This window comes from Symphalangus syndactylus, chromosome 20 (genome assembly GCF_028878055.3).
Source record: "Symphalangus syndactylus isolate Jambi chromosome 20, NHGRI_mSymSyn1-v2.1_pri, whole genome shotgun sequence".
Lineage (NCBI taxonomy): Eukaryota > Metazoa > Chordata > Mammalia > Primates > Hylobatidae > Symphalangus > Symphalangus syndactylus.
Window position 1 is genome coordinate 58482779 of NC_072442.2, and position 19603 is coordinate 58502381.

The 19603-nt window shown below is 45.4% G+C and overlaps 1 protein-coding gene across 1 annotated transcript in view; it reads right to left on the minus strand.

Moving 5' to 3' along the window:
- The window catches only part of GLP2R (glucagon like peptide 2 receptor), a 67078-nt gene that overhangs the window by 14703 nt on the left and 32772 nt on the right, over nucleotides 1–19603 (minus strand). Inside the window, exons 7-10 of the mRNA XM_055257273.2 lie at nucleotides 18300–18459; nucleotides 17205–17265; nucleotides 16315–16384; nucleotides 6492–6580 (exon numbers count right to left, since the gene is read on the minus strand). Coding sequence (XP_055113248.2) covers nucleotides 6492–6580; nucleotides 16315–16384; nucleotides 17205–17265; nucleotides 18300–18459 — 380 coding nt within the window. The remainder of the gene's footprint in view (nucleotides 1–6491; nucleotides 6581–16314; nucleotides 16385–17204; nucleotides 17266–18299; nucleotides 18460–19603) is intronic.

Here is a 19603-nt window from a genome sequence, read left to right on the forward strand (position 1 = left end):
TAGTAATAGCATCTACCTGACAGGGCTGTCATAAGGATTAAACAAATAACATGGGGTAAACCCTCAGAATAAATGGTATCTGACACATGATAAATGATCAATACATTTTAGTTATTAGTATTTTTAAAGAAGCCATCCCTGCCTTTTGGTTGCTTATACTTTCAATATTTTCTTATCAATTTTACTTGAATTTGTAACATTTTTAGTCTTTGGTTGCTGATGGGGTTCAGAACATGGTACTCCAAAATATGGCACCTTGACATACTGAGTATTTTAAGCTGAAAGAATTTGAGAAAACCACAGAAGCAGGAAGGTCTCTCTGAACTCCCACCCTTCTCTCCTTATTTCATAAGTTTTATATGATGGTCATGAAACCTAGGAAGGATTTTCTGGCCTTCTCCTGAAGCGGATCACAAGACCCTCATGTGAGAGGTATAGGAAAGGAACGTCCTTATTTCTGAAGACACAATGACACAGGAATCTGTACAAACAGGCCTTGCTAAATTTCCCCCAGTTTATGACCATTAGATCTCCTTTGTTCAATCATACTTTCCCCATGACTGTCCACTTTGCATCAAACCTAGCATAAAAATACACAAGTTTGACCATTTCTTTGGGTCTTCCTTTCCTTATGAAGTCTCCTACGTCATATAAAAATTATGAAATAAACTTGCATGCTTTTTCTTTTGTTAATCTGTCTTTGTCTACTTTTTAGACCCAGCCAGGGACCCTAAGAGGGTTGAGGAAAAGCTTTTGTTTCCTACATTGCCTATCAGAAAGTCCTTTCAGAAAGAACTGGGGTTTAGCATGTTAAGAAATGCTTGTCAGGCCGGGCGCAGTGGCTCACATCTATAATCCCAGCACTTTGGGAGGCCGAGGTGGGCGAATCACCTGAAGTTGGGGGTTCAAGACCACCCTGGCCAAATGGAGAAACTCCATCTCTACTAAAAATACAAAATTAGCCGGGCGTGGTGGCTCATGCCTGTAATCCCTACTACTTCAGAGGCTGGGGCAGGAGAATTGCTTAAACCTGGGAAACAGAGGTTACACTGAGCCAAGATCGTGCCATTACATTCCAGCATGGGCAACAAGAGTGAAACTCCGTCTCAAAAAAAAAAAAAAAAAGAAATGCTTCTCCTTTATAAATGAATCAAGAGCTCTGCCCAGGTGCATCCCATGGAGAGTTAAGGCCCTTTATCTCGGGGAAGACCGCTGCCTCTGAGCTGGGAACCATGAAGAACAGAGAACTCCAGCTGAGCTGAGGGTCTGCTGAACTCTGTCCGCATTCCTAGGGCATTGCTTACCCTGTTTATAGCCTCAAAGTTCCTCCTTCACACTTGGCTCAGTTCTCTTTCTCCAAGCCAGACAGATGGACCATGTTTTATTTCCTTGGCTTGACAGTGGAAGCCCAGGGACAAGGGTTAAGACTACAGAAGGTTCTCTAGCTCCTGGCAACTTGCCTCTTTGGCAGGGCCTAAATGTGTTTAATTTAAACTTTCCTAAAATATAATCCTGGAGGGAGGCCAGATCACGGTTACATTCTAAAAGTTCTCAAAATCTTCAAGAGTTGGAGGCAGCCTATACCTACAAGAGTTTCGATAAAATATGCTGGGCCCTGTCACCTCCTCCTTCTTATCCCATCAGAAGTCTTTAAGAGAAAACAAACATGGAAGGGGATGAGGAAGAGGAACAACTTTCCGACATGGAAGAGGGCAGTGTGAGCTGAGGAGCTGAGGGGTGCCAATGCCCCACTGGGGTTACAGTAAAGAGCCCTCTCTCAGAACTTGAAAAAGAGAGAATTAGCGATGCTTTCTAAGAGCACAATGGGCAAGTGAGTTCATAGATGCTGTAGGATTTACTAGCCCAGGGAGTTAAATAAGGTGGTTTAGGTGTGTCCTGAGAGATAGGTCCCTGCCTTTTTGCTAATGAATAAGCATTAGCTAATCAACTCTATTGCACTCTACACAAAGAACAAGTAAACAGAATGGTGGCCAACGAAAATGGCAGGGAAACCACAAAGGGAGGACATTCTCAGTACCTATCCCACTCTAGTGTGTGGAGGGCACACTGGATCTGGGGAATGAGTCTCCTTCTCAACAGGTAGGTGGTGCTGTGGGCAGATGGTGATTTTTCAGGCTACCCTCAGGACCCTTCAATAGCAAGACTCTGCTTTGTGACGTGATCACCAGTAACGTTCTTTGGATTCCTGGATCTTCTGCTGTTGCGGATTAGGAAATTTTGGGAGGCACGTGGGCACAAGAAAGGAATGCTCTACCCCTATCCCCACCTTCCACAGATGTTAAAAATGAACAATGTTCTAGTTTATATACATTGTGAGCTCAGCTGGGGTCAGCCAGCCTCCCAAAGTCTCAGCCACTGAAGAATATAGATGGATTCCCTGTACCATACCCAGGTGGTGGCAAACTCACCAAAGTGAGGCATCTCACCATGGAAGGACTTTGGGAAGACACACACCCAGGTGCCTCTTTTATTATTATTATTATTAAAGAAAAAGGGTCTCACTCTGGCTCAGGCTGGTCTAGAACTCCTGGCCTCATGTGATCCCTTCCCCTTAGGCTCCCAAAGTGCTGGGATTACAGGCATGAACCACTGCACCCAGCCCCAAGTTCTTCTTCTTCTTGAGCTTTTTATGTGAACAAGGGCAGGGGAGAGGAAAAAAGGAATTTCCAGACAGACTGCATATGTCAGGCAGGGTTACTGTTTCTCCCCACAGAGGAGTCACCCTGGATCATCACTCAGCCATGAGGGTCTCCCCAGTATCTTGATTTACTCTTTCCCAGACCAATGGCTCCTGGTGGGTATGCACCCTCCCGGGCTATGCCAGGCAATCTATTTGATATTGGAAGAAAATATTATAATAGAGGATAATAGACATTGTATATATATTAATTTTTATCTATCCTCTTAAATTTTCTACTTTTTGGTCTATCTTATAATACATATATTAGCTCATGAGACCATGCATATACCTGAGGAGGGACGTGCTCAGAATTTCTTTTCTTTTCTTTTTTTTTTTTTTTATTGAGACGGAGTCTTGCTCTGTCGCCCAGGCTGGAGTGCAGTGGTGCAATCGCAGCTCACTGCAAGCTCTGCCTCCCAGGTTCACGCCATTCCCCTGCCTCAGCCTCCTGAGTAGCTGGGACTACAGGCGCCCGCCACCACGCCCGGCTAATTTTTTGTATTTTTAGTAGAGACGGGGTTTCACCGTGGTCTCAATCTCCTGACCTCGTGATCTGCCCGCCTTGGCCTCCCAAAGTGCTGGGATTACAAGCGTGAGCTACCGTGTGCGGCCTAGAATTTCTTTACTGACAGAGATGCACAATCAGAAAAGTTTGAAAACCACTACCTTGGATAACTCTAGAGGGGACTCCGGAAAAGAGAATATTGAGGCTGCATGACATTTGTAATGGCCCGACCAGAATATTCCACTGAGAACGTCCTCCCTCTGTGGTTTCCCTGCCATTTTCGTTGGCCACCTTTCTGTTTACTTGTTCTTTGTGTAGAGTGCAATAGAGTTGATTAACTAATGCTTATTCATTAGCATGTGTTCTTTCACTGGAACATCTGGCCCAGCAGTCCTCCACACTGGCTGTGTTATCAGAATCTCCTGGGAGACTCTGTATCAGGGGTGTCCAAACTTTTGGCTTCCCTGGGCCGCGTTGGAAGAAGAAGAGTTGTCCCGGGCCCCACGTAAAATAAACTAACACTAACAATAGCTGGTGAGCTAAAAGAAAAAAAAAAAAGGTCCATGCATAGTTTTTGTGATATCCGCCACCACAGATAAGCAAAAATGTCCTTGCATTCAAAGAGTTGGACACGGCTGCTCTGTGAGGTTCTATCCCACACTTATGGAGCCAGAATACCCAGTGGTAGGGCTCACAGGGCTGCACTTCTGGCCGTCTCTCCGGGGATACTGATGAGCAGCTATGACGAAAACTATTTAGGGGTTGCTGTGGGTCTTGGGCATGGGGAAGGTGCCAGTGGCCCGTGGTAGGCTTTGAGGGCACAAAGCAGCAGTGTGTCAGCTCTGAGTCCCTTTGGGGTCAACTACACCATTTTTGTCTCCTGGAAACACTGCCTCTGTCCGGTTTCTGGGGCACCCTGGTTTTCCTGGCACCTGTTTATTGAGAGAACTCTCCTCCCTGAGTGCACCCAGCAGGGTGGACTAGAGCAGGCCTTGAAGCTCCACCCTCAGAGTGGTGAGAGAGGCTAAGCCTTTGGGAAGGGGGCCAAAGAGACTGCTTGGCCACTTGGAGCCTCGACTGGAGGCGCCAAGAGAGACAGCGTGGCTCCCTGGAGCCCAGGCCAGGCCAGCTCCCCAGGGCTACGGGTTTCTTGCAAAATGTTTGGACCAAAGCTCCAACTAGCAACTCTAGTATGTCTGCCCGTTATTGAACCCGGTATGTTTACCCTTCTAGACCTCCTGGAGGGAGGATAGAGTGGCCACCTATATTTATAACCATATCTACAGCTTCCTCGAATCCCCATACTAAGCAGGAGATGAGTCTGCATGACACTCCCATTTTCACACACCACAAAGCAAGCCAAAGGGGCGAAGGCACTTGCCTAAGGCCAGTAGGCAAGTCTAGGGTCGTGGCCTGCTCCCTCCGTTCCACCTCCTGCTCCATGCCAACATCCTAGTCCTTAGCAAAGTAGAATGCATGCTCCTCAGATGCAGGGTCTACATCGTGTCCACCGTTTTTTGTTTGTTTGTTTGTTTTTGAGATGGAGTTTTGCTCTTGTTGCCCAGGCCGGAGTACAATGGCGCGATCTTGGCTCACTGCAACCTCTGCCTCCTGGATTCAAGTGATTCTCCCGCCTCAGCCTCCTGAGTAGCTAGAATTACAGGCACACACCACCACACCCAGCTAATTTTTGTATTTTTCATAGAGACAGGGTTTTGCCATGTTGGCCAGGCTAGTCTCGAACTCCTGACCTCAGGTGATCTGCCCGCCTTGGCCTCCCAAAGTGCTGGGATTACAGGTGTGAGTCACTGTGCCCAGCCTCGTGTCCACCTTTTATTCCAAGCACAGTACCAGGTACATTGTAAGCATCTATTAAATATTTGTCAGATAAAAGGAAAAACTCCCTTCCCAGCACCTGGGTCAGGTCTTATAAAGGGGCGAGAAACGGCTAGGGCCATCTTCACGCATGCCCACCTCCTCTGGCCTCCTGTGTGGACTGGAATTCCTACTCTTAGAGCTACTCTGTGGGTTAAAACATTCCCATTCCAGAACCCTGCTGAATGCATATACCATATAGAAGGCAAAGAATAGGCCAGGTATGGTGGCTCATGCCTGTAATCCCAGCACTTTAGGAGGCCAAGGCCAGTGGATCATGAGGTCAGGAGTTCGAGATCAGCCTGGCCAGCATGGTGAAATCCCATCTCTACTAAAAATACAAAAATTAGCCGGACGTGGTGGCAGGTGCCTGTAATCTCAGCTACTCAGGAGGCTGAGGCACAAGAATGGCTTGAACCTGGGAGATGGAGGTTGCAGCGAGCCGAGATCAGATCATGCCATTGTACTCCAGCCTGGGCGACAAGAGCAAGACTCTCGTCTTGTCTTGTCAAAAAAAAAAAAAAAGAAAGAAAGTAAAGAATAACTAGGAAAAGAGGGAGGAAACCTTTTATCTCTCATTCATTCATTCATTTGCTTTTACAACAATGCAGATCTAATAAATACCTATGATCTGACTTATTATGAATGAGGACTGCTGTCATCTCAGAAAGAGGAAGGTGAGATGCAGCGACAAGTCACAAATAAAGGATGCCTGTGGAAGGATGTCTTTCCTTAGACCCTAAAAGTTTGTGGTCTCATTTCTCAAGGTCTCAAAAACACCCAGATAATCTCTTCTCTTCAAATCCTTCCCCAAGGAAAGCAACTGCCAAATTTCTATTCAAACAAGACTGTCCTTTTCCCACAACCACCCATTCTTAGAAGTTTTGTTTTTGAGACAAGGTCTCACTCTGTCACCCAGGCTGGAGTGCAGTGGCACAATCATGGCTCACTGCAGCCTCGACCTTCTGGGGTCAGGCAATCCCCTCACCTTAGCCTGGGACTACAGGCATGCACCACGCCTGGCTAACTTTTGTATTTTTGGTAGAAACAGGGTTTCACCATGTTGTCCAGGCTGTTCTCGAACTCATGGCCTCAAGCGATCCTCTTGCCCCAGCCTCCCTAAGTCCTGGGATTACAGGTCTGAGACATCACTCCTGGCCTCTCGGGGGCATTTTAACAGTTTTCTGCTGGGGGATGGGAATGCCCTTGACTACTCACCATTTGCTTCTTCATCATAGAAGGTCATCACTGTTGACAAAAGCCTCACTTGTTCCTATAGCACCTTTCCAGAACTGCTCTTTCTGATACCCCGGCCTTAGGAGATAAATGTCCTTCCCAAGACATTAGGCAGAAAAGCCAGAGGATTTACAATAACCTTGGATGGCTGGGGACCAACCTTATGCCACTCACCTGTATTTATAATCTCTGAAGCACATTTGATGAGCTTTGAGCTTAGAAATGAGAAGCTTGAGAATTTTCAGGAAGATGAAGAAATTGACCTTGAAAAAAAGAGCAGAGTTGGGTAAGTAAGTGATGAACTCCACATAGCTGTGAATTTCAAGGTCAGGCTGGGCTCGGCCATCAGTTCCATCAGTTCAATGTGAACCAGGGACAATTTAGCAGTTAGCTGGCCAGGTAGTAAATGCTTAGCTGTGATCTCCACTGTCCTAAAGGCCATCTGAATCGCCACTGTCCCAAAGGCCATCTGAATCTCCAAAGTCCCAAAGGACTTAGTACTTAGCACCATGCCAGGCTTTGGGCTAAGAACGGTCCAGGCATTCTTTTAGCTAATTTTTACGACACCCTCCCCCGCAAGGTAGCCACAACTATTTTTATCCTATAATACAATGAGAAAACAGAGGCACAGAGAAGTAAGTGTAATTCCCAGGTTGCACGGCTAGTCAGTGATTGAGCCTGTAATTAGACCCAGATGCATTGGATTATAACCCTCCCTTCACTTAAACAGAACGCTATTCTGCCTCTCTTCTGTAAAGAACTCCATCCCTATTGGTGTCTAACTTGAGATCCTGTAGCTGCTATGGAATTCACGGACAGCATATGCTCTCTACTCCCCAGAATACATTCCACGACTGTCACGGACTGGGAAAATCCAGCCCTCCATCGTCAGCCTTTGAAGAAATTTAAAAATATGCCTGCAAATTCCTTGGCCCTTCTCCCTTCAAAAGGTAGAGCCTAATCCCCCTTATTCCCCTCTTGAAGTGAGCTAGATTTAGTTACTTGCACTTAACGAAAAGAATATGGTGTAATAGAAGTTGTGTAATGTGACTTCTGGGCTAGGTCCTCAAAAGGATGGCTGGCTTCCACCCAGCTATCTCTCTCTCTCTCTCTCTTTCTCTCTCTCTCTCTCTTAGGTTTCTCACTCCAGGGGAAGTCAGCCACTATTTTGTGAAGACACTCAAGCAGCCTACTGGGAGACCCACATGGGGTAACTGAGTTCTCAGGCCCAAAACCAGCAACACTCACCACCAGCTACGTGTGTGCACCACCTTGGGAGCTGATCCTCCAGCCCCAGCCAAGCCTTCAGATGGCTGCAGCCCTGGCTGACGTCTCGGCTGCAGCCTCAGGAGAGATCAAGAGCCCCCTGGAAGTGGTGAAAAGCAAGTGGCTGGGTTTGGGTAGAGCTTGGAGAATGAGAACAGGGTTTGTGAGAAGTGAGACTGGAGAGGGAGGGAGGGTGGGTCAGTTTTTGCAGGGTCTTTCACAGCTGTGCTAGGTAAGGAGTTTGGATTTTCTTCTGAAAGCAATGAAGAGCTGGTGATAGACTTTAAGCAGGGAAGTGACCTGATCAGATTTGTACCTCTGCATTTCAGAAAGATAATTTCAGTGGCAGTGTGGAGAATGGATTGGGTGAGGGTAAGGCTGGAGGAGGGGAGATCACTTGGGAAGTAGTTTCAGAGTTCCTGGGGGACGGTGATGGAGAAGAGAACTCAGCAGCAGTCCTGGTGCTTCCATGATGGAGAGGAAGGGATCAATTTGAAATGATGAAGAAGTACGAGTCAAATGATCTTTGTTATTGATTGGATGTGAGGGCATGACCCTGACGTTTTGTGGTAGATCTCAAATGTGCAGTACTGCCATTCGCCAATAAAGGGATCACGTGGGGAAGGAAGAGCATTGGGTGGGAAGTAGAGGGTGGATGAGGACTCCAGTAGTTTTGAACACAAGAGATGTTCCAAGGCAGTTAGCTATTTATGTCTGAATCTCAGCAGAGAGTCCCAGCCAGAGCATGAAGCCACTGGAATAGACAAGATTTTCCAGGGAGACTGTGTAGCTGGGAGAGAAAGAGGGTTAAGAGAATTGCCTCGTAGTGAAGGGAAAGATAGAGGAAGTGGAGAGAGCAAAGGTGATGAAGAAAGAGTAGCTAAGGAGGTTAGAATAAACCACACAGAAGGGGCATCCTGGAAGCCCCCGAAAGGATGAATTTTAAGAAGATTTAAATGCTACATAGAACTTAAGCAAAATAAGACTGCATTTAGCAACAAGGAGCTCACTAAGAGAAGCTGCAATGCAGAGGTGGGATCACAAGCTGGATTCCAGAGTTTGGTTTTGTGGATGAAACGTGAAGAGGAGGGACAGCATAGACAACATTAAAGAGGCTTGGCTCTGAAGGGAAGCAGGGTATTCAAATATTAGTTGACAAGGGATACACAATGAGATAATGTCTCCTCGGTTTTATTTGCGAGGCTGGAAGAGGTTTTTGGTTGCAACTTTTTTTAAGATTAAAAAGACCACGCGGGGTGCAGTGGCTCACACCTGTAATCCCAGCACTTTGGGAGGCCGAGGTGGGTGGATCACGAGGTCAAGAGTTCGAGACCAGCCTGGTCAACATAGTGAAACCTCATCTTTACTAAAAATACAAAAATTAGCCAGGCATGGTGGTGGCGTGCCTGTAGTCCCAGCTACTCAGGAGGCTGAGGCAGGAGAATCGCTTGAACCTGGGAGGTGGAGGTTGTGGGTGAGCTGAGATCGTGCCACTGCACTCCAGCCTGGGCAACAGAGTGAGACTCCATCTCAAAAAAAAAAATTAAAAAGACCTAAAAATGGCTTTATGCAATATAGAAAGAACTGACAGAAAGGGTGAACAGGCAGCAATTAATAGAACAAAATCTCTACAGACATTGAGTCAGCACAGTACTAATGTCCCTACCTAGAAATAAAATCCTTTAGCTACATATTGAAATGCAAGCTGTTGAATTCAATATATGTCTGTTATTATTTGCTTTTATCATCCTCAGGAGAATCAATGCTCAATGCTAAAAGGCTAGAGTTTCAGGCAAGAAGCTAATCCTGAAGCCAGCAGGAATGATGGAGGTTCCCAGCCAAAGAATATTTAGGAACAGAAAATTTAAATACAAGCTGAATGTAACCAACTAATGTATTTCTTTTAATGGGATATCTGCCTCTCATCATAAAGAGAAAACGTTGTGTCCTTGGCTTGGTGATTTGTTGAACATAGGCATTTTTCTTACAAAGCAAGCTTAACAACAGAAAGGCATTTATTTCAGCAAATTAATTTCAATCAGGACTGTCTCCTAGGCAATGAAGGGTTATAATGGGAAGCATGTTGATTCACTGTTCTCTGTGTCTTCCAGAGACCAGACATGAGAAAATGGGCATCAACCCATAGAACATACGAAGGAGGCACTTCCTCACTGCCACAGGATGAAACCCTAGCTGGGGGGTACCATGAAGCCTCTGCTCATCTGGGCTTCCAAGAAGACAAGAGTCAGCAGGTACTTTTGGATGGTGCTGTTCTTCATTTGCACACAAGCAGGAAAGGGGCTGAGTGAGGACGTTTTCCAAGAACCCAGCCAACTCCTCTAGGATTCTGTGACCAGATGGGGGTGGGCACTAAGGACCCCAAATATATAAGGATCTCTTCCAGATTCTGGAAAATACAGATGCATTCTCAGATGTGACATTCTTGGTGACACTTTCTTGCTGCCCCAGCTTCTGTGCACAGATCTGGGCCTACAAGTTGGCAGAGGTGATTGCCGGTATAGTGGGAGCTCAGGGGTAGGCCTCATCTACCCCTAAACTCTTCCATCTACCGCCAAACCCCTCCTCCTCTGGCCCACTGTGTGGACTAAAATGCTTATCCTGTATAGCTACTCTTGTGAGTCAAAACACTCTTTCCCCAAGAGCCCTGCTGAAAGGCGCACATCCCACTGAAGCTAAGGAATCACTGGGAGAGAAGGAAGGAAGCCCCTTCTTCATTCATTCATTCATTCATTCATTCATTCATTTTTGCAACAATGAAGACTTCAGTAATTACCTAGGATCTGGCTTATTATCACCATTTAAAGCAGAAGATGGGGTGTAGCAAAGCTAAGTTTTGATGGAGTGGGAAAACCCAGAGTACAGGGAGAGTCACACTTTAAGTCTTTAGAAGAGGAGAGCACAGGAGTGAGGAAATGTCTTGGGAAGCCTGAAGCCACAGAAAGCCCCTGGGTTCCTGGTGGGGCCGAGAACCTAAAGAGGGACAAAGCCAGTGAAGACAAATTTTACCAGTGTATCAGCTTTGCCAAGTTCTGAGGCTATCACAGAAGATTCAACAATAGCAAATGCAGGCTTTAGACTTTGTGACTTCATAAAGTTCAGCAGATGGTTCATTCAAATTGTTAGCTCAAAAAAGCCATTTCACTGGGTCTGTTAACTGCAGGGAGCAGGGTATGGATAGAATGACCTTGTGTAATGTAATCATTGTGTAAGGCTGTCCTTGAGCAGGACTAATCAAGGCTTTACAAATATTCTACTGAGGGCTGGGGAGACTAGGCTGTAAGAATATGCCAGGTTCCGAGATGATTCAACTCTAAGTGTACACTTCAGATGACAGGTGAAGTAGCGAAGTCTTATACAAAGAAAGAGGTGGGAATTCTACAATTTCTGTCTGGCAAGAGACCCAAAGGCCATCTGGATTCTTCAGGTTGCCACATTATGGTCATTTCTGAAACGCAGGCAACCTTGTACCAACAAAGCAGTAAATGAAATTTGCTGACGCATCTGGATTTCCAGCATGTTGTACACTCGCATCAACCCAGATGCTGGTCAGCAAATGCAGACCCAGTCTAGGGGATGGTGGGAGAGATCCAACTGTGATAACTAGGGATGTTCACCATGGAGCCGGACCCTGGGATGGGACACTCTCCTTGGTCCCAGTGCTTTGTTCACCATGCACCATTGGCTTTTCCTCAGAAGCCTCTGATCCATGCTCCCCAAAATTGGGCTCAGGCTCAAATTTGACCAAATTGAAAGAAAATTGTTCAGTACCTAGAAATGCCAAGTGCTACTAGCTCAATCCTTATTATTGTTACTTTCTTACTTCAGTTTAAATAGAACATATGTGGGGGCCAAAGAACTATTATTTTTTTCTTAACACAATAAAGATTTATTTTATCTTATTTTATTTTATTGCTTATGTCACCGTCTAGTGCAGTGGAGGAAGTTCTGCTCCATACAGTCACTCAGGAATCCAGGTTCCTTCCATGTTGTGGTTTAAGGAATTCTCTATTTTAGAGTTGGGGTTATGTCTATTCAGATCAGTGGAAAATTGCAACATGTGGTCATATAACCAAAAATGAAGGCAGATATTGGTTCAGTCATAGTCTTATGCGTCTCAGAATGATAACTATTAAATTTTGAATTCCCTGAGGATAGAAACTCTGAAATAACCTAGCACTAAGCCAAGCCCAGTGAAGGTGCTCAATGAATGCTAAAGGAAGATACAAGAGAGTGGCTGAATGAGATTCCAGTGCTAAGGAAGCTCTACATGGCAGGAGATTTGATTCCATCAGTCTGGGTAAGTCTGGGCTGGGTATTTTTTTAATCCTCCCTAGGTTGTTTTAATGTGCAGCTACTGTCTAGTCCAGGGTTTTTCAATGTCAGCACTCTTAATATTTGGGGCAGGGTAATTATTTGTTCTGGGGGTGGTTCTGTGTGTTGTAGGGTGTTGAGAAGCATCCCAGACCTCCACCTACTAGATGCCAGTAGGAACATTCTCCTCCTATCCCCATCCCCAATTTATGACAATTAAAAATGTCTCCAGACATAGCCAAATGTCCCCAATGGTCAGAATCTCCTCTGGTTGAAAACCACTGGTCTAGTTCAAGACTGATTTTATAGATGAAGAAACAGAGGCCCAGAAAGGCCAACTCACTTGGCTAAAGGACACATCACAAGTCAGTCATAGAGCCCAGGCTCCTGACTCCTAGCCTGGCTCTTTCACTTCTTTCTGCATGGCCTTTCTTTTCCCTTCCATGTCTGGTGGGACACATAAATTCCACTCTCCAGGGAGCCCTAGAACCAATGCACAGAATCCTAGAATCCTAGAGCTGCGCATGTTGGGAGGGCAGCAGGTTTAGCTCCTTATTGTTCAGGACAGATTATCTTCTTGGAAACTGATAGAGATGAAGATCTAATGCCTTTCTCTGGGGTATATGTCAGTGTTTTACAAGTTCATGGTTAAATGTCTTCCTTGTGACCAAGGGGAATGTTCCCATTTCTCTTCAAGCCCATTTCCTCTAGTCCAAGTCCCTGTAGACACAGACAACACTAGTTAAGCAATGTCCTCTCTAAGAGCTGAGGGTGATGGTGAAATATTCCCTTCTAGGCATGCCTGTTGACTTATTTTAATTGCAGGGAGGTGGGGGGTAGGGGATAGAGAGATTAATAAAGGACTCAGTTTCCAAGGAGAAAGAGAATTTGTCAGGCAGACCTGGGGCCATCCAATAGGCACTTGAGGCCTATGTGTGCATGGGAGGAGGGAAACACCATGGTGGAACTGGAGAACTTTAAATGTATTCATACGAGTAGAGCATAGGGCACTTCTGGTTAGGTGAGTAGACAGGGAATGACTCTAAGGGGTTTAGAACCAGATCTGAGGGAAATAGTGACCCATTAAACAGTCAAGTAGAACAGAGACATAATCAAATTTTACTCCAAAAAGATCACTCGGGCTGCAACAAGAGGATGGATTGTCAGGGGCAAGAATGAAGAAGAGAGACCAAAAAGGAGGTTTTTGCAGAGGTGTGCACAAAAAAAAAAAAAAATCACAAGGGGCTGAAGAAGAGCAGAGACCAAGGGATTAAGGAGAAGGAAATGGCTTGGAGAGATCTTTAGAAGAAGAATTGACAGGACTTGAAGTCTGAATAGATGTTGCAGGGAGGAAGAGGACAGAAGTTAAGAGAACACCAAGCTTTCCAGCTTGGGTGTCTGGGTGGGTGGTGGAGCCATTTTCTGGGTAGAGTGAGTAGGAGAAGGAGAGGTCTGAATGGGAAGATGGGGAGTCCACCGCAAGCTAAGGTGAGATGGCCATTTCAGTAGAGTGACCATGACTGGAGTCATAGAAGCAACAGCACATAAAGGTCATTTTATCCAAAGTGAGAAGATAGAGCATGTTCTCTTGTCCCAACTAGGAAGCACCAAGGGAAACTAGAATGCAGGTCAGCCAGCCATAGAAGGCCAAAGCAGCAAGGACCAAAGCAGTAGTTCCAGCCACTAGGATCGTTTTCGGGATTTTAAAACTATAGTGGGGCCAGACACGGTGGCTCACACCTGTAATCCCAGCACTTTGGGAGGCCGAAGTGGGTAGATTGCTTGAGGTCAGGAGTTCGAGACCAGCCTGACCAATATGGTGAAACCCCATCTCTACTAAAAATACAAAAATTAGCCAGGTGTGGTGGTGGAAGCCTGTAGTCCCAACTACTAGGGAGGCTGAGGCACAAGAATCGCTTGAACCCGGGAAGCAGAGGTTGCAGTGAGCCAAGATCGCACTGCTGCATTCCAGCCTGGGTGACAAAGCAAGACTCTGTCTCAAAAAAAAGAAAAAAAAAATAGAAAAAAACTACAGTGCCTAGGCCCCACTCCCAGAATTTCTGATGTCATAGGTCTGGGGTACAAGCCACCATGATGTTTCTAACACACAGCCAGTTTTGAGAACTCCAGGTGTAGACAAAGAGGTTCACAAACTTTAATGTGCATCCAAAGCCTGGGGAGCTTGTTACAATGCAGATTCGGATTCAGGACTGGGAGATGGGGCTGGAGAACCTGAATTTATAACAAGCGCTCAGGCGATGCTGGTGCTACCCGGTCCAAGGACCATCCTTTGAAAAGCAAGGGTGTAGCAACATGCTTTTCAAATCAGGCCACTCCTGAGATCAACGAAACATTAATGTCTGGGGGTGGGACTCAGGCAAAAAGAATTTTTAAAGACACCCAGGGGATTCCAAGAGCAACCCAGTTTGAGAACCATTGGTGCAGCTTCTAGAAGACTGCAAGTAAACACTAGGGCTCCAGCTGGACCATGCCTCAACGCTATCCTAGGGATGGCTGCTGGCCTCCATTTTGCTTTGTTCTGCCTGGTTAGCAAGAGCTTTTCAGGGTCCAGAGTGCAGGCCATGAGTGTCCACTGAATATGTTTATCAAGAACCCACCATATGCTTGGGCTGGCTGCCGGGATGATCAGAACATGGGGCTTACAGTGGCAGAAAACAGGTTTTAAAGAGATACTTGAAATGGTGTTGGCTAGGTCTGGAGCAGAAGCCTGCACAGGATCCGGGAAGGAACAAAGGAGGGTGTGGCCATTTTCACTTCGTGAGGCGAGCATCCAGGTAGAGCAGCACAGAGAGAATGATGCCTGACCCAAGACTTGAAAGATGAGGAACAGATCACCAGGTGGAAAAGATGGCAAGGGAAGGAGTTGGTACCAGAGGAGAGTCTGAACCAAGGTACTAAGGTGCAAAAGAGCCTGCAGCATTCAGTATGGCAGGCATGGGGGCAGGAGGCAGTAAATAGTTTTTGAGCTGCACAGTGTTATGGTTAAAAGTGCCAGCTGTCACCCCGTCAGACCCTTTGGGCTGAGATCCAGTTTCCATTGCCTGGCTCTATGACTTTAGGCAAGTGATTTCTCATCTCAGTGTGCTCACCAGTAAAATAAACCTAAAAATGGCATACCTTCATAGGTTGGTTGGGAAGATTAAATGAGTTCATACACTCATACACAAAGCACTTACAAATGGAGCTGGTATGCAGAAGTGCTTAATAAATGTTCCTGGGACAGTGGTGGAGGTGTCCAGACAGGACCCCAGCTGGGCAGTGTGGCTGGAGAGAGGACTGTGGAGGGCAGGAGGATGTGGCAGGGCTGAGCACGCCATATGTGGGGTGTGTGTGCCCAGACCTCATCTAGCACACTATCAGCTGCAGGTCCAGTGACAGGAGGGAAGATACCGCAGCATGTGTGCCACCTCATAGACTAGAGGTGACACAGGCCTGTTCACACTCTCGGTTTTACCACCACTTCTAGGAACATTTTTCCCTCCAGGTCACACCCAGGTCTAAACAGAGAGTTGCCTTCTATTATTGACAAATATTGACACTGCCCTATAAAAACTAGCCTTTTTCTTTCATGGTACCACAAATACCAGATGATTTATATAAAATGGCAAAAACAGATCATCCAGCAACCCCTTGGGGAAGAGGGTGGGCAGAGAACAACACATAGTGTTCAGCACCTGGTGGGCACACAGAGATTATGGTGCTGTGTCTAGGCAGGAATACTTTCTGCCTCCCTTTGGGATCTTGCTAACCCTTCCCAGTGTTTGCTAACTTTCTGCCCCTTCCTGCTAGCTTCTTTGACAGATCTCATTCTCATACTCTATTATCTAAAGGAATTTTTGACTCTGGGTTGACCATCCCTTTCCATTCCAAATATTCTGGGCCACAATGATTAAAAGTCCTCCCTCCCTAAGGTCTCAAAGTAGCATCTATGTCTTGATTCTAACCTGCATCACAATTTTGGGTTAATACTAATTGTGTGTTTTCCTCCTCTAAAAGAAGTTCCCTTAGTCTCTTCCTCCCTCCTGTGGATGGTGTTAGGATATAAGCCAATACCCCTGCTATGCTGGGCTCCTCCATGACTAAAGGCATCGGCATCCTCAGGAACTTGCACACATCTCAGCCCTTCAATACAGGACACGGAGCTGACTGCAGGTCTCTTTGCATAGTTTGAAGACCCAGAGAGAAGGAGGCCTACAATGTAACTCCAAATTGAGGTCCTGAACCAGAGCAAGAAGCTTCTAACTTCTCATTCAGCAGAAAATGCTCATAGTTCAGCTTCTCTCTCTCAAGGGATCAGAGAATCTGGGGGACAGGACAGGGGGGGATTCCCCATAGCTGCTAGGCTCAGAGACAAAGAGGTGGATGGAATGGTCCTTACTGTTACACAGAGCAGTATGGGTCCTCGGATGATCCACCAGATTTTCTTATTCCCATTTGTTGTCCAGCACCTAAGGTCAACAGTAGAAGCAGGCAGTAGAAGACTTAAAAACAAGAGGAGGTTGAAAGTCAAAGCCTCATGCTCTCTGGAAGAAGGATGCTTGCACTCAAGCCCTACCTCCCACCAATCATTCCCCTGAGGGGTGGGAGAGGCAGAGGAGAGAACTCAAGTCCCTTCCTGTTAGCACTGGTACAGTTTACTTTCCTTACCATTAATTTGCTCTTCAGTGGTAACAGCCTAGCATGTATATCTTTCCAAAATTTTCCTCCATGTTCATACAAACATAGATTCCTAATTACATAGGTTTTTTTGTGCTATTTGAAGGAAAAAACATGGGATCACACAATATACGTTTCAGCAATAGGCTTAAAATAGGCTGTTGAGAATCAGTGCCTAAAAGTTCCCATAACAACTAACTTGTTTTTCTTTAAGTAGTCTCATAATATTCTGCAATACAGGCATATTACAGTTTGCTCAATGATTCCCATATTGATGAGCATTCAGTGGTTTTTTGTTTGCTTAGTTTTGCTAATTTTTTTTCTCACTATGAACAATGCTGCAATAACCATTCTTGTATTTTTGTCCTTACATACCCAGGGCTGCACCTAACCTATACAGCATCTTTGAGCTAATTTGCATGTGTAACTAAATTAATAAACTACTTGCTATAAGATATCTGATTATTTTATCTCCCATTCCTAAGAATATTCTAGATGGCCAAAATGAGAAGGGATGGATATTTTCTTTGGTAAAATGATGTCATTCTTTGTATTTAGGCATGCCTGGGAATTACTGGCTCATGAAAGAATAACATCCGGTGAATTACCTACCCTGTGTTCTCCAGGTGCGCACGGGCGAAACCCCAGGGTACAACAAATAGCACAGGGAAGGCTGGGGAGAAAACACAAGCAAATGTAGTTAGGAGTTGGTTAGCCAAACCTGCCTGCCTCCCACCACAGTGGATGAGGCTAACCACAGGTGGTTACAACATCAAACCTAACATCATGGAGTTGTGGACTGTGAGAGCCAGAGAGACCAAGGGTGGCACAGGGCCCATCCATTGTTTCACCACCCAAGAAACCAGGGCCCAGAGGGGGAAAGCGACTTGATACTTGTCACAAAGCAGCTGAGAATAAATCCAAGGATATTAACCCAAATCTCCTGAATTACTGGCCCAGGTTATTTCCTCTGAATCCTGTAGCACCAAATCCTCCAAAGGGTTTGTGGAGGTAGGGGGTCCAAATCTAGATACTCTTGGTCATACTTTTTTTAATCAGAAAATTCTTCTTGAAGACCTGGTATTATGGACTAAATGTAGGTGTCCTCTCAAAAGTCAGATGTTGAAGCCCTACCCCAGTGATGGCATTTGGAGATAAGGCCTTTGGTGATACTTACTTAGGTTTAGCTGAGGTCATGAGGGTGGGGTCCTCATGACAGGATTAGTGCCCTTATAAAAAGAGACCAGAGAGCTTGCTTTCTCACTCTCCTCACGATGTGAGAATACAGGAAGAAGGCAGCTGACTGCAAGCCAGGAAAAGAGCCCTCACCAGAACCCAACCATGGTGAACTTCCCACCCTCCAGAACCACAGGAAATCAATGTCTGTTATTTAAACTACACAGGTATTTTGTTTTGACATTCCAAGCAGACTAATACAGTTGGGGACAGGGTAGGAGGAATATCATCAGATTCCACCAAAGACTCTCAATTTTTGAATGCGTCCAGGTCTGTTGTGCCTATGGCACCTGTGCATATGTGTGCATTTGTGTGCACACACATACCCCTCTTCAAAGCTCCCTGTCTTTGAGGACTTATATGTCCCAGAAGCAACCTCCAGTTAGGTTTCTAAGTCCAACTAAAGTCTCTATCGGGCTCCCATATTTTGATGGATCCCCAGGAAAGGAAGCTGAAGGTCAGGTCACTCACCCCAACCCAACAGCAGGTATCTGGGCCACAGCCGCCTCTCAGGAAGCACTGTGGGCTCCAGCAGTGTGTGGAGGTAGAGGCCTTCAACCAGCAGCCATAAGTAATTGGCACCCACAAAGTAGTGCAAGAGAACCTGGACTGAGCGGCAGGAGGTGGACATCTGCAGAGGACAAAACACCTGAGGGTGAGTCCAGACTCCGCTGCATCTGATCCTGAGACAGAGGGGGAAGGGCCTCCCGGCGACAACCCCTCCCTCTTTTTACTTTTTGAGATGGAGTCTCACTCTGTTGCCAGGATGGAGTGCAGTGGCGCAATCTCGGCTCACACTGCAACCTCCGACTCCCTGGTTCGAGTGATTCCCCTGTGTCAGCCTCCTGAGTAGCTAGGATTACAGGCACATGCCACCACACCTAGTTAATTTTTGTATATATATATATATATATATATATATATATATATATCTTTTTTTTTAGTAGACACAGGGTTTCACCATGTTGGCCAGGATGGTCTCGATCTCCTGACTTCGTGATCCACCTGCCTCAGCTTCCCAAAGTGCTGGGATTGCAGGTGTGAGCCACCATGCCCGGCCCCCTCGCTGTTTACTCTGGTCTCTCCCAGACCCTTGCTGACCATCTCAGGGAGGTTGGCAATAATATCAAAATGTGAAGGAATGAGGGCTTCATGTAGGTGTTCAAGGCCAGCCTCCTCCTTAATATTCTAGACATTTTTAGACAAACGAAAATGTAGAAAATTCACCATCAGCAACTGCCCTAATGGAAACACTGAAGAGTATGTTTTCTAACCTCAGTTCAATTAAGCTAAAATCAATAACTAAAAAATTTTCAAATGATTGGAAATTAGAAAATAGACTTCTAAGCAATCCATGGATCAAAGAAAAAAATGAAACAGAAATTAGAAATTATTTCTTAACTGAATGTAAAGAAAATATTGCATGAACTTACTGCATATGGTTAATACCAAACCTTATATAATAAAACTTATAGCCTTAAGTGCATTTTTTTAAAAAAGAAAAAAGCTGAATATCAATTATTTTAAGGATTATGTAAAAAAAAGTTATAAAAAGAATAGCAAATTAAGCCCAAAGAAAGTACATGGGAGGAAATAATAAAAGCAGAAGTTAATGAAATAGAGAACATGAAATAAAGATAATCAACAATGCCAAAAGTTTATTCTTTGAAAAGTCCAATAAAGTTGAGAAACTTGTTGCCACGATGATCAAAGAGTAGAAAAAAGAGCAAAGATACAAATAATCAATATCAGGAATGAAAATGAGAACACTCTTA